The 13,865-nt window shown below is 40.6% G+C and overlaps 1 protein-coding gene across 3 annotated transcripts in view; it reads left to right on the top strand.

The window, feature by feature from the left end:
* Nucleotides 1-12,166: 12,166 nt before the first annotated feature.
* The window catches only part of BMP2K (BMP2 inducible kinase), a 132,520-nt gene continuing 130,821 nt past the window's right edge, over nucleotides 12,167-13,865 (top strand). For 2 of the 3 annotated variants that reach the window (XM_086704777.1, XM_086704778.1), the window contains exon 1: nucleotides 12,167-12,880. In XM_086704777.1, the coding sequence (XP_086560903.1) occupies nucleotides 12,706-12,880 (175 nt within the window). In that variant the 5' untranslated portion in view covers nucleotides 12,167-12,705. The remainder of the gene's footprint in view (nucleotides 12,881-13,865) is intronic. The other variant, XM_025921524.2, reaches the window with a different exon arrangement.

The raw sequence follows: 13,865 nt of genomic DNA, 5'->3' as shown, positions 1-13,865 counted from the left end.
TTGCAAAATGGACACCAACCTGCTACCATAGCATGGATTGAATTTTTAGTGATTCTAGCTGCATAGGTCCATTCCTAAGACAATACTTTTTTCCATGAGTTAATGCAATTTGGAACAGTAAAAGCTAGTTGATGCGACAGCTGAGATTAGCATGTATTTACCATGACATTGCATATTATGTTGCATTCAGATAGCGTCTGACTTTGGCAAATGTTGGATACATTCATTCAACATCATTTGATACAGGGGATACATGTATTTTATAGAATTCAGTTGTTTTAAAACAATGAACTGAAATGACATAGAGGCAACTTTAGCAAAAGAGTATAATTTCAGGGCAGCAAAGCCCAAGTAAAGGTAAAATATAGGCAAATAAAACTAAAATGGCTAAAAATGACAACGAGTTCAGAACTAGAGCTTCATGTTATTTAATTTATTTGACAATTATTTGTAAAATGCATATTATTACAGTTCAACCATCAGTTTCTCAGATGAGAAATTCTGCGACAGAGAAATTGGTTTTATTACTTATTGGAAAAGGAAGGAAAAATACTTAAGCCACTTTATCACTTCCTATTTATATCATACAGCCAACACATGTCTTTCATACCAGCCATATTGGCCCCCTAATCATTTGAAAAAATACCTTGCACTTTCTGCCTCCATGGTGAACTTATATATTTTTTCCTCATTAATTCATTCCACATATATTTATTTGGCACCTTCAATGTGCCAGCACATTCTAGCACCAAAGTACATCAATAGACCAAACAAAGATCCTTGCCTGAATACTCACATTTTAGGTAAATAAATAATAAGTATAATAAATAAATTACAAGGTGAGTACTGTAGAAAAAATACAAAGCAGAACATGTTAAAGGGGAATGAGATGAGAGATATGGGGCAGACTAAGTCACTCTTACAGGACCCATCGTCACCGTCACCATCATTTCAAATACTACCTCCTTTAAAAGGCCCTCCTTGATACCTTAGGTTTTTTTTTTTAAAGATTTTATTTTTAAGTAATTTCTACAATGTGGGGTTTGAATTTATAATCCTGAGATCAAAAGTCTCATGCTCTATCTAACTGATCCAGCCAGGTGCCCTTCCTTCTTACCTTAGTTAAAACAGATCTCTCCCACCATGTTCCTTTAGCAGTTCGTATCTTTATTACAGCACTTAGCATTCTTCCTTGTGTGTTACATATGAATACATCTGTCTTTTCATTAGACTCTGAATCCTTAATAAAGAGAATGTGGCTTATTAATCACTCTATTCCTTGCAGAGTCACACATAGTGGTTGGCTTAATAAGTGTTTGTTGAACAATGATGCCTAAATTGAACACAAATTGACAGAGGCCCAGATTGTTTATAAAAGGTAGTCTTAATATTAGGATTCAAAAATATAAATTACACATGTAAATGTTGGATGCCAATTCTCTGTTCACACTTACTTTCTTCCCTTCTGCTAACATCCATTGCGCTAGAGAGATGGTAATGTTTTGTTGGAGAAAGGATTATTTTATGCTCTTGCTGAATTCCTAGTAGAAACACCACATATTAACATGCTCAACAAATCAAGCAAACTAGTGTCATCATCAAGATCTTAAATTTGTCTTCAGAGCATTATGCATTGACCCTATATAGAGCCTACTAAATTAAATGTTCGACGTTATAATTTTGGCAAAATAACCAACACTATTGTCTTTATATAACATCATGCTTTCATCTGAGAAAATATGACTTATGTGAAATTGTCAATCTTTATTTTTCTTCTTGTTAATAAAAAACACAGAAATAATCTAGCTATATTCTTCTCAATTTCTTTCACAAAACACACGGCTTTACATGACAAGAACCAGTAGAACTTATATAAGAAATTGTATTTCTTAAACATAACATACTGTCTTGAAAGTACTACTATAAACAACACTCACTATGTAATAAAGTATAGTTATGAAGCTGATTTTGATTACACATTCTATAAGTATCCTACTCAGTAGGTATGAATAAAAGACTTTCCCTAGATAATCATATAACAAAAGTACAAGTACCTCTTATGTTTTACCTCTTTTTAAAAATCAGGTTTAGAATTTAAAGATTTGGTTAGTGCCTAATTAGAAAATTTTTATAAATTCTTAGTAATTCAGATAGATTGAATTAGTTGAATTAGTGATTAGTGTAGCTTTTTCGAGTTGAGATGTGACAACATGAAATATTAATGAATGTTCTACTGGAATTGCTAATGATATATTCTTCTGATGGAGAATTAAAAAAATGTTTTTAATGTTTATTTTTTTTTTTGAGAGAGAGAGACAGAGGCAGAGTGTGAGTGGGGGAGGGACAGAGAGAGAGGGAGACATAGAATCTGAGGCAGGCTCTAAGCTCTGAGCTGTCAGCACAGAGCATGGTGCAGGGCTCAAACTCACGAAGTGCGAGATCATGACCTGAGCTGAAGTCGGACACTTAACTGACTGAGCCACCCAGGCACCCCTCCTGATGAAGAATTTAAAAGAAACCTCTTTTAAATAAGGGAATGTGTTTTTCTTTTTAATATTTTTATTAAACTGAAAGATGCTTCTCTCTCTTTTTAAAAAAAAAATTTTAAAGTAAGCTCTACCCCCAGGACAGCTGGCTGGCTCAGTAGGTAGGGCATATAACTCTGGATCTTGGGGTCATGAGTTCAAGCCCCACATTGAGTGTGGAGATTACTTAAGTAAATAGAACTTAAAAATACAAAGTAATCTCTACACCTAATGTGGGGCTCAAACTCATGATCCCAAGATCCAGAGTCACATGCTGTACCAACTGAGCCAGCCAGGTATCCCGATGTTCCTCTTAAAGGTACTTATTTTTATCCAAAATGCTCACATAGTATATATTTCAACTAAATTTTATCCCTGATGTGCAAGGAATTACCGTAGAGGATAATCATTAAAGAAACCAAAATTATTCATTATGATTATTATAGGAAAGTTAATGGGTCATAGGTGAGAAAGTTAACAGTGATGGAAGAGACAACATGCTGGTCTGAAGCAGAACAACTGTAAAGAATGCATAGGATGATCATGAACATGAGAAAACATGTCTGCACTGACTAGATTCAATGTTTGGCTTAGAAATTGAATCTTATGTCTTATTTCTATTTTCCTATGTGACTGGTACAACATTGTGTGCTCGTGTATGTGTATATAAGCCTGCAATAAGTGACTAGTTAATTTAATTGCTCACAGAGGACTAGACAAGCTGCTAAAGTTACTCTTTGTCTTTGAGGCTGTGTGTAAATGTTATCAAAACAAGTGATAAATTCAACAAAAATAGAAATTGTTATATGAAATGATTTGAGACAATTTAGCTGTTTGACTTGATTTTCAAGGTTTTGATCATCTAGTTACAAGAAAGTTTAAAGTTTAAGTGGGCCAAATCTATAGTTGGTTAATCCTCTTCAGTACAAAATGTTGGCATTAATATCTCTCATAATTATTTTGATTAAAATGTATTGTTAGACACATTTTCAAAGACCAAAGAAGTTTATGTATATATATGTGTAAAATTTGAGTCTGGTGTCTGTCCACACAGAATGAACATTTTAGTGTGTAGTTGACTATACACAATGTATAATTTTAGAGCTTATAAAAAATGTGCTTGTCTATAAAACGGATACAAATGGGGACTTAACATGTTAATAATATACAAATTTATTTTAGCTATATAATCTTTTTCACTTCGGAATTAAAGTTTTACTCAAGGGTACGAATTCCTCCTACATTTTGTAGATGCTGTAGTTGCTACCAGTTTATCAGTAAATATTAGCTGGGTGTTGTCATGGTAAATGGGAAAAGTATTTTTAATCTGTCCACGTAAGTAGGCCCACTGCTGTCAGCAGATAAGAGAGAGAACAGGAACAAGGTATAGTGCTGAAGTCTGAAAAACTAAAAGGTCAAAAAAAAAAAAAAAAAAGAATACTTGTACTTTAAGAGTGATTTCCTTGAATATTATTTTTAGAGCAACATACAAACAACATAATTGAAGAAGATCAACACAAATCAATTTGCAAATTTTATAATTTAAGAAGTGGGTACACAAATATAATTTTCATTTTAGCTTGAAATATGCATGAAAGTGTTGTTTGATCTTCACCAAGACGAAAACAAATGATGAAATCACTTTCATATAATATCCAGTCACACTTCATAGAGATTTTTCTGAGGGAAGATATGTAATAGTCACTTCTCTCTTACCTTTAAACGGTAGTACAGTCAAATTTATCTTTGTTCACCTAGTCTCTGGTCAATTGTAACTGGGAGAGATGCAAAAGTCTAAAGCAGATGAGGAAGAGGGAAAGACTGTTTGGGGTCAGGGAAACAGCAAGAACAGAAGGAAAAGGGTGAGATAAATCAACCAGTGGGAAAGAAAACAGTCTCTTAGAGCAGATTTGTGTGTTTTGAGTGGTGGGGGACGAGGCTTCCATTATAGCCTCAAGATTGGCTTTCAGATTTACTCCCAGTTTTCAAGACGATGTTACTCTTGCTTGTCCTGTCCTGATTTCACACTTTTGTTTAAGTTTTCCACTCTAGAATCGAATATCCTTTTTTATAGTTCCATACACTGACCAGTTTCCCATTTCCTGCTCTGTTTTGTTTTTTAGCTACCTGAATTTCTTCCTTAAGACTGTTCATGAAGGTCCAAGAAACCATCTAGGTTTAAGTTGACCAATGCACTTGAGTTCCACAATGTTTATTAAGCACTTAGTAGGGGACAGGCACATTTAGATGTAGAAGCCATGGTTCCTACTCTCCTGAAGCTTTTCAGTGCCCCAACTCTGCCTACATTATCCTCTACTACAATGCAGTTTAAAGTCTTCCAAAACAGAAAAAGATAAAATAACTAATAAATGCTAAGAAGCCTGAAGCTCACCCCAAATAAGAATCACGAGATTTGATCTGGGAAGCACCTGTGATGAAAAGATAACATGGTAGTTTGAATCCTAGCTCTGTCACATGTAATACAACTTTGAACAAGATGATATAAGGCAGGAGAACTGACATTTCTATGTATCCAGCATAATGATTGGTATTGTGTATTATTTAATACTCATAGTTCACATCACCCCCAAGCTCTCACTTTATTTTTTTAAAATTTACATCCAAGTTAGTTAGCATATAGTGCAACAATGATTTCAGTAGATTCCTTAATGCCCCTTACCCATTTAGCCCATCCCACCTCCCACAACCCCTCCAGTAACCCTTTGTTCTTTGTATTTAAGAGTCTCATGTTTTGTCCCCCTTCCTGTTTTTATATTATTTCTGCTTCCCTTCCCTTATGTTCATCTGTTTTTATCTTAAAGTCCTCATATGAGTGAAGTCATATGATATTTGTCTTTCTCTAACTTCGCTTAGCATAATACCCTCTATCTCCTTCCACGTAGTTGCAAATGGCAAGATTTCATTCCTTTTGATTGCCGAGTAATACTCCATTGTATATATGTACCACATCTTGTTTATCCATTCATCCATTGATGGACATTTGGGCTCTTTCCATACTTTGGTTATTGTTGATAGGGCTGCTATAAATATTGGCGTGCATGTGCCCCTTCAAAACAGCATACCTGTATCCCTTGGATAAATACCTAGTAGTACAATTGCTGGGTCATAGGGTAGTTCTATTTTTAATGTTTTGAGGAACCTCCATACTGCTTTCCAGAGTGGCTTCACCAATTTGCATTCCTACCAGTAGTGCAAAAGAGATCCTCTTTGTCCGCATTCTCACCAACATCTGTTGTTGCCTGAGTTGTTAATGTTAGTAATTCTGATAGGTATGAGGTGGTATCTCATTGTGGTTTTGATTTGTATTTCCCTGATGATGAGTGAGTTGAGCATTTTTTCATGTGTCAGTTGGCCATCTGGATGTCTTCTTTGGAGAAGTGTCTATTCATGTCTTTTGCCCATTTCTTCACTGGATTATTTAGTTTTTGGGTGTTGAGTTTGACAAGTTCTTTATAGATTTTGGATACTAACATTTTATCTGATATGTTGTTTGCAAATATATTCTCCCATCCTGTCGGTTGCCTTTTAGTTTTGCTGATTGTTTCCTTCACTGTGCAGAAGCTTTTTATTTTGATGAGGTCCAAATAGTTCATTTTTGCTTGTTTCTCTTGCGTCTGGAGATGTGTTGAGTAAGAAGTTGCTGCAGCCAAGGCCAAAGAGGATTTATCCTCAAGGATTTTGATGGCTTCCTGTCTTACATTTAGGTCTCCCATCCATTTTGAGTTTATTTTTGTGTATTGTATAAGAAAGTGGTACCAGTTCATTTTTCTGCATGTTGCTGTCCAGTTTTCCCAGCACCATTTGTTGAAGAGACTGTCTTTATTCCATTGGATATTCTTTCCTGCTTTGTCAAAGATCAGTTGGTCATACGTTTGTGGGTCCATTTCTGGGTTCTTTATTCTGTTCCATTGATCTGCCAGCTCTCACTTTAAAAAACAAAACAAACAAACAAACAAAAAACCAACAAAAAACAAAGTAAAAAACAGTATTTTTCCTATTTTAATTTTTTTTAACGTTTATTTATTTATTTATTTTTTTAAATTTTTTTTTCAACGTTTTTTTTTTTTTTTTTTTTTTTTAGAAAGAGAAATTCTTTTTTTTTTTTAGAACGTTTATTTATTTTTGGGACAGAGAGAGACAGAGCATGAACGGGGGACGGGCAGAGAGAGAGGGAGACACAGAATCGGAAGCAGGCTCCAGGCTCTGAGCCATCAGCCCAGAGCCTGACGCGGGGCTCGAACTCACGGACCGCGAGATCGTGACCTGGCTGAAGTCGGACGCTTAACCGACTGCGCCACCCAGGCGCCCCTCAACGTTTTTTATTTATTTTTGGGACAGAGAGAGACAGAGCATGAACGGGGGAGGGGCAGAGAGAGAGGGAGACACAGAATCGGAAACAGGCTCCAGGCTCTGAGCCATCAGCCCAGAGCCCGACGTGGGGCTCGAACTCACGGACCGCGAGATCGTGACCTGGCTGAAGTCGGACGCTCAACCGACTGCGCCACCCAGGCGCCCCGCGTTTATTTATTTTTGAGACAGAGAGAGACAGAGCATGAACGGGGGAGAGTCAGAGAGAGAGAGAGGGAGACACAGAATCTGAAATAGGCTCCAGGCTCTGAGCTGTCAGCACAGAGCCTGACGCGGGGTTTGAACTCACGAATCGTGAGATCATGACTTGAGCCGAAGTCGGACGCTTAACCTGAGCCACCCAGGCGCCCCAGTATTTTTCCTATTTTAAAAGTGACCAAAACTTAAATGTAGATAAAGCTAAGAAGCTTGGGTTTTCAGACACATCTGAGATTTGAGCCCGGTCTCAAGCCCCCAACTCTACCACTTACCAGATTCTAGGCTAAGTTATTCATTCATTTATTCAATACTCGCTATATGTCAAGCACATTGCTTGGCACTAAATTTTAAGAAAACAATGTGACATGGTCCCTCCCCGTAAGCCTCTTAATGTCAGTAGAGGGAGACAAGCACTTAAGGAAGCCCTTGTAATAGGTTGATGGGTGTAGTTGTGGAAATCTACAAAGAGTAGTATGGGATACAAATGAGTCCATTCTACCTGGAACTGGCAAATGGCAGAGATCAGGAAAGCTTTTACAGGGGAGGTGGTTCTAGAGTTTCACAGAGTCACCCATTAAGTCAGGTGGTTGTGAGAAAGAACAAGACATTCTAACTGGAGTGAGCACTGGGGCCTGAAATAGATCAGCAAGAAATGAAGGTGGTTCAGGGTGGCCGGAGTGAGAAAACCACAAGTTGGGAGTAATAATATTCACTTCCCGTGTTAGAGGATACATAGAGAACATTTATATAGGGTTAAGCATACTGCCTGAGACATACTACGTGCTCAAAAAATGTTCTTGTTTCTCTTTCAGATGCTGCATTTGATTACATCCCCTTCTAGCTCTGAAACTTCATGATTCTTACCATAGTGTATAGTTCTTGTTATATATTGGTTCATACATTTTTTTTTACACATTGTACATATTCAATGAATAAATAGTCTCTACCACAGTTGGCAGAAGACTGGGTAAAACAAGATGTACATTTTGATAAGGACTGAAACAAAAGCTGAATTTAGCTTTAATCCTTTCTTTCTCTGTCCCTTTATAGTAACTTGAATACAGTTTTGCTTGTGTATATTTGAATGTGCTGAAAGTGTAGAAATTTAGCATTAGTTCAGTTCAGGGACAGAATTCAATATTTTCCCATGGGGACTGCTCACCTGCTTCCCAAACCAGGAGAGCTACGTTTCTGTCCCCAGCAGTTTCTAAGATCATAACATCAACCATATTGCTGGGTGGAGATTTGAAGGCAGCATACGGTACAAGTACAACCTTAAGAGCTCATCACTTCTGTACTGAGTTCATACATGTAATGCACTGATATGTTGCAAATGTCCAATAAGAACTAGTTCTTATTTTACGTTCCACCGAAGTTTTGTATAAATGGAACTGGGAGCAGGGTAGGAACAGGGTAGTAGAGTTCTGCCGAAGGAGGGAAATGCAAAAGGTATCAAGAAGAGGGAAGGCAGGAATATACCCAAGAGTGTGACTGTAATCCCACTAGGACACATACTTCTTTAGACAGGAAGATATTCCTGCCATGACAGATGAGCCTGAGGTGCTTATACCCATTGGAACCTCTCCCTACCCCTCCCACCTCCACCTTCAGCTGGGTTGGCTATCAAAGTGCCTTTTCTGGTGGTGAAGTTGCCTACCTCTTGTAGTCTTTTTATTTTTTATTTTATTTTTAAAAAAAAATTTTTTTTTTCAACGTTTATTTATTTTTGGGACAGAGAGAGACAGAGCATGAACGGGGGAGGGGCAGAGAGAGAGGAAGACACAGAATCGGAAACAGGCTCCAGGCTCTGAGCCATCAGCCCAGAGCCTGACGCCGGGCTCGAACTCACGGACCGCGAGATCGTGACCTGGCTGAAGTCGGACGCTTAACCGACTGCGCCACCCAGGCGCCCCACTTATAGTCTTTTTAAAAAGCATGGTCAAGTTGTAGGAGAAATTCTATCATAGAAACGTATTTCACGTCAAATAAGTCATTTTTCCTGTTACGAATATTTGTGAGCAGCTTGATATTTTAAACTACACTATCATATTGATTTTTCTTAGATGTATATAAATTATGACAAGGTATAGTGATGATGTCGAGTAGTTTTAACAAAAGATTTAAATGTTGGTGACATCAAAGAACACATTTTAAAATAATGGAAACAGGTTTATACTCTAATGGATTTCAGGACTGCTACCCTTTTGGAAAGAAAAGATATGGGTATTTATGCAGGTATAAATATTGTTAGGGAGGGAGAATAATTATTCCTAACAGTACGCATAATGAGGCTAATAATAATAGAAGATATATCACCAAAGGAAAACATTGACTTGTGAGAAAAAGAAATTACTCAGGCACTGGAAGAGATGACTTATAAAGCTTATAATGGCACTGGAATAAACCTTTTGGGATAAGCACATTTTGTTTGATCTTTGTCAGTTTTTCTCACTCCATACAACTTTGAGAGTCACCTTGGTGTAAAGTGGATGAGGGTCAAAGCAAAAAGAAAGGTTATAGTTTTCCACTAGAAGACAAAAATACAACAATAATCCCTCCTTCCTCCATTGTCAAAATCCTTCTTGTTTAAGGATATTGGAATTCTTTATTTGGCTACCATGATCTGTTGACTTTTATCAGAATATTGTAACATGAAACTATGCAAACTGAAGCAATCTATTAAAAAAAAAAGTCTTCCATTATATGGCTAGTTTCCAACTACTATTATAGCAGTAAAGCTATAAACATTTGAAATATTGATATATATATTAAAAAACTGAAATGTAGTTTTTTTACCTTTATTAAACCATTCTGTATTTGTGTACTTACTATAAGTTACCTCGATGACAGTATTTTAGAGGAACAGAATCTACATCATCCATACATTTTCTCCTAGAGATTTTATTTTCCTGCAGGAAGCCAAATTGGATGTTCATCTGCAACCATGGTTTAATAATGAGTACGAAACTAAAGACTAGAATTCTTAATAGTTTTTAATGAATTAGTGTCTCATTTCTGCCTACAAATTGGTTCAAGAATACTCATTCTCAGTTCACAAAGTTGTAGGAAGATACAATGTGATAGTTAATTTTAACATCTTTTCTGGTAAAAGTGTTTGCAAACGTTCAGCACTCTTGTCATTAGTAATATAACACTTTTGCATTCTTAATAATATGTTTGTTATTGGTTTTAGAATTTTTATATTTGTTATAGAATATTGTGGAACTAACACTCGGTGAAGATCAGAGAATATTTAAATTTTATTACATGCTTGGTGGAAAATTTAAGTATACATTACTTGGTGTTACACATAATTTTTGAGAGGGTCCTATGCCTTAAACTAATTATCAAACTCCATATCAGAAGTCAGGTTACGTGGGTACACAAAAGTGAGTTTCTTTGCCACAGCAATTGTGGTAAATTTGCTGTGATCATAGGAGACTATTATTGTATTGCGATTAGGTGTGGTTGCATTAAGCCCAAACTTTGTATGTTAGGCTGATACCAGTTTTGAGTCGTATGGAACGACAAAATTTCTCCATTAGACTGCTTGAAAAAGATCGTTGAAAGTTGTAGAAATGAAACTCCACAGTAAGGAAAATGCTCAGTTTATTTCTAGATGGAAATCCCCAATTGTCACACCACATCAATCATCTGACATATAATCTGACTTCCATTGAGCTGGAATGTACTTTAAAGGTCAGGTCTCTGGATGAAGAATTTTAGCTTAGTGGGTTATGTAGCAAAGATGCCTAAATCCAGAGCACAGTTTTGGCATTGGCAGAAATAGCTTTTCTTCAAATAGCAGAGGGGAGGAAAAGTGGAAGATTATTAAACTCAAAGTCTTTTGCCTAAGCACATCTGCCTGTATCCTACTAACAAGTTGGATAAAGAAATAGAGGTTGGGCTAGAAGCACATTTATGGACTTTCATAGAAGGTGCATACTAGAGTCCTGCAGGCACAGCTTATTTGGCCTACATTTAAAAAATTTAGAAAATGCCATATTAGAAAAAAAAATCCAGATATCTGGTTTCTCTTCATTGGAACCCCTGGCCACAGTGGGCCTGTATTCACAAGGGCAGGGTGGTGGAAAGCAGTCTAAAGCTGATAATTGGGTGCTTTATTTACACATGCTCTGTAATTTGTCATTCTCTTACATGTCCCAAATGCCTGCCTCATTCTGTAGGCATTGGGATTTCTGCAGTTTATGAAATGGACGCAATGAGCTTTTTGTTTTGTTTTAAGTGGGCAAATCTCTTTGTTAGAAGAGCGTTGGAGGAAACTCAACGCTTCCAAACAGTCGTAAACCTGCCGTTTTTCAACCTACTTTTTCAGAATGGCCTAAAGTATGAAACTAAGTATCAAAGGATGGACCTTGTAGTCCCGGCTGTGCCACTACCCAGCTGTGTGACCTTGGGCGAGTCGGTTAAGCTCTCTTGGCCAAAGGTGATGAACAGTCTGTAAATGCACTTAATACCTGTTCCGAATATCTCACACGGCTGTTGCACAGCACACGAGATTTTAAAAAATACTCCTAAGCAATTTTTAAACCGCAAAAACGCTTCCCAGCACAGGCGCCTGTTAAGAGTGTGACACGGTGGCTTTAGAAGTTGGGTTACTGGAATCCGCTCTAGTTCCGTGCTGCTCCCACCTCCCACGCTCGGGGGTGGGCGAACGGAAGAAGATTCTCAGGGGAGGTCTGGAAAACTGGCTTAGAAATGCAGCGAGAAGTGCCTCAGCGGGGGTAAAGTTGTTGGCGGCATTTTTAAGTATCCAGAGCGACACACCAACTCTTAGCCGAGATCACAGACCCTGCTGCATCGCCACCGCGGGACTCCAGTTCCCGCCCCACCCCCAGCTCGAAGCTGGAGCCCCACAGGCCTGACCTGAACCCTCCTGGCCGGGACCCCCAGACCGGAGGCCCCGGACCTCGCCCAAGTTCCCAACCCCCACAATCACCTCCCCCCCTTCCCTCTCCACGTGACAAAAGCCGGAACCGTCACTTCCGGCGGCGCGGGTAGCGCGCCTGCGCGGGGCGCCCGGCCTCAGAGAGCGGTGGGCAGCTGCACCGCACCGCCAACGGCCGCGAGTGGCGAGCGGCGTAGGTCCAGCTCCCGCGGCGGCGCCGCTGGCTGCAGTCTTGAGGGTGTGCGGCCGGAAAGGTCCAGCCCACTCGGCGGAGGGGCCGGCCGCCCCGCCCCCTTCCCCACCTACCTCCCTGGCGCCCCGCTCCCGGGCTCGCGCTCCCGACGCTCAGCGAGGCTGCTTGGGAGCCCGGGGTTCTCGCGGAGGCGGCGGCATCGCCCCCGCATTCGGCCCCGCCCCCTCGCGCCCCGCCCCGTCCCCGCCCTCTCCACCGCCCTCTGCGGGAGCCCGGCAGCTGCAGCGGAGCCGCGGAGCGGGCGGCGGGGTAGGGGCAGTGCGCTGGGGGAGCGCGGGATGTGAGGCTCGGCGGGCCGCAGCGCGCACGGACGGTCGGACGGGCGAGGGGCGGCGACCCCTCGCGGACGACCGGCCGCGCGCCGGGCCGAGGACTCGCTCTCTCGCTCGCCCTTGCGCGAACCCCGCGCCCTCCAGCGCGCCGGCGGGACCATGAAGAAGTTCTCTCGAATGCCCAAGTCGGAGGGCGGTGGCGGCGGCGGCGGAGCGGCGGGTGGCGCGGCCGGCGGGGTCGGGGCCGGCTCCAGCTCCGGTAGCTCGTCCGTGGGTGTCCGGGTGTTCTCGGTCGGCCGCTACCAGGTCACCCTGGAGGAGTCGCTGGCCGAAGGTAGGGGCGCCTGGGGAGGCTCGGGCAGGCAGGTGAGGGAGGGCTGGGGTGTGGCGGTGGCTTCTCCCGGTCCTCGCCCGCCTCTTTCCTCGCCCTCTTGGTTTACTCTTGTCGGTTCTGCCTCCTGTGCTATGCCAGCAGGGGCTCTTAAAAAGTAGCTCGGGCTTTTTGGTCTGAAACCGGCTTTTCTCGCTGCTGGCAGCTCTGACCAGGGTACAGTTCTCTCATTACGAGTTCAAGTCATTTTCAGCCCTCCTTGACGCGAGGAAATAAATAGAAAACGTCCTAGTGAGTGATGTGGTGTCATGATTGGACCAGTGACTCATTAGAGGGTCAGATCGTGCAGGATCGAGGCTCTGTTCTGCCAGCCGAGGCTTGGGCGGGAGTAGTGCGTTGCTCTCTATCTCCAAGTCTCCACCCGCGCCCCAGGGCACAGGACCCTGCAGCCCCTGGTGTGGAGCTGGGTTTGCTTCTGCTCAGTCTTCGGTTGAAAGACAATTTATTTCTATGTGGTGCGTGTGTGCGTGTGTTGGAGTGATACTTTGCCCCAAATTCAGTTAGTAGGTTGCTTTGGGGGAGCAGGTAAACTTGAAGTCCATTTGTCCTTGTTTTTTAGTATCTTTATCAGGGTACTATTCATACCCTTTCAATATGTCTCTTTGATAGTACTTTAAAGGGTGGTCAGAAAGCAGGTTAACTTTCAGTTGTGAAGTTTTGCGCTCGGTCCTTCATTATCTTTACCAGGCTATGTCAACGGTTCCAAGTCGCTTACAAGAAAGTTTACTCCATTAAAAAAATAAGGTCCTGCACTTTAGTTTTGAATTTCTTGTGTAATTGGCTTGTAGAAAATAGTTTCTCTTATTTATTGCATGCTTCATTTGATCTTTGAGTTTTTAATTGCTGGATATTACAAAATGAATACTTTAAAAAAATCGTGAGAAATTATTTGTTGATACATGGCCCTTTTACAATTCAAGGTTAAGAG

Source organism: Puma concolor, chromosome B1 (genome assembly GCF_028749965.1).
Source record: "Puma concolor isolate L17-30 chromosome B1, mPumCon1.1.hap2, whole genome shotgun sequence".
NCBI classification, from domain to species: domain Eukaryota; kingdom Metazoa; phylum Chordata; class Mammalia; order Carnivora; family Felidae; genus Puma; species Puma concolor.
The sequence above is the reverse complement of the archived record's forward strand: the minus strand, read 5'-3'. Positions and strand labels throughout refer to the sequence as shown.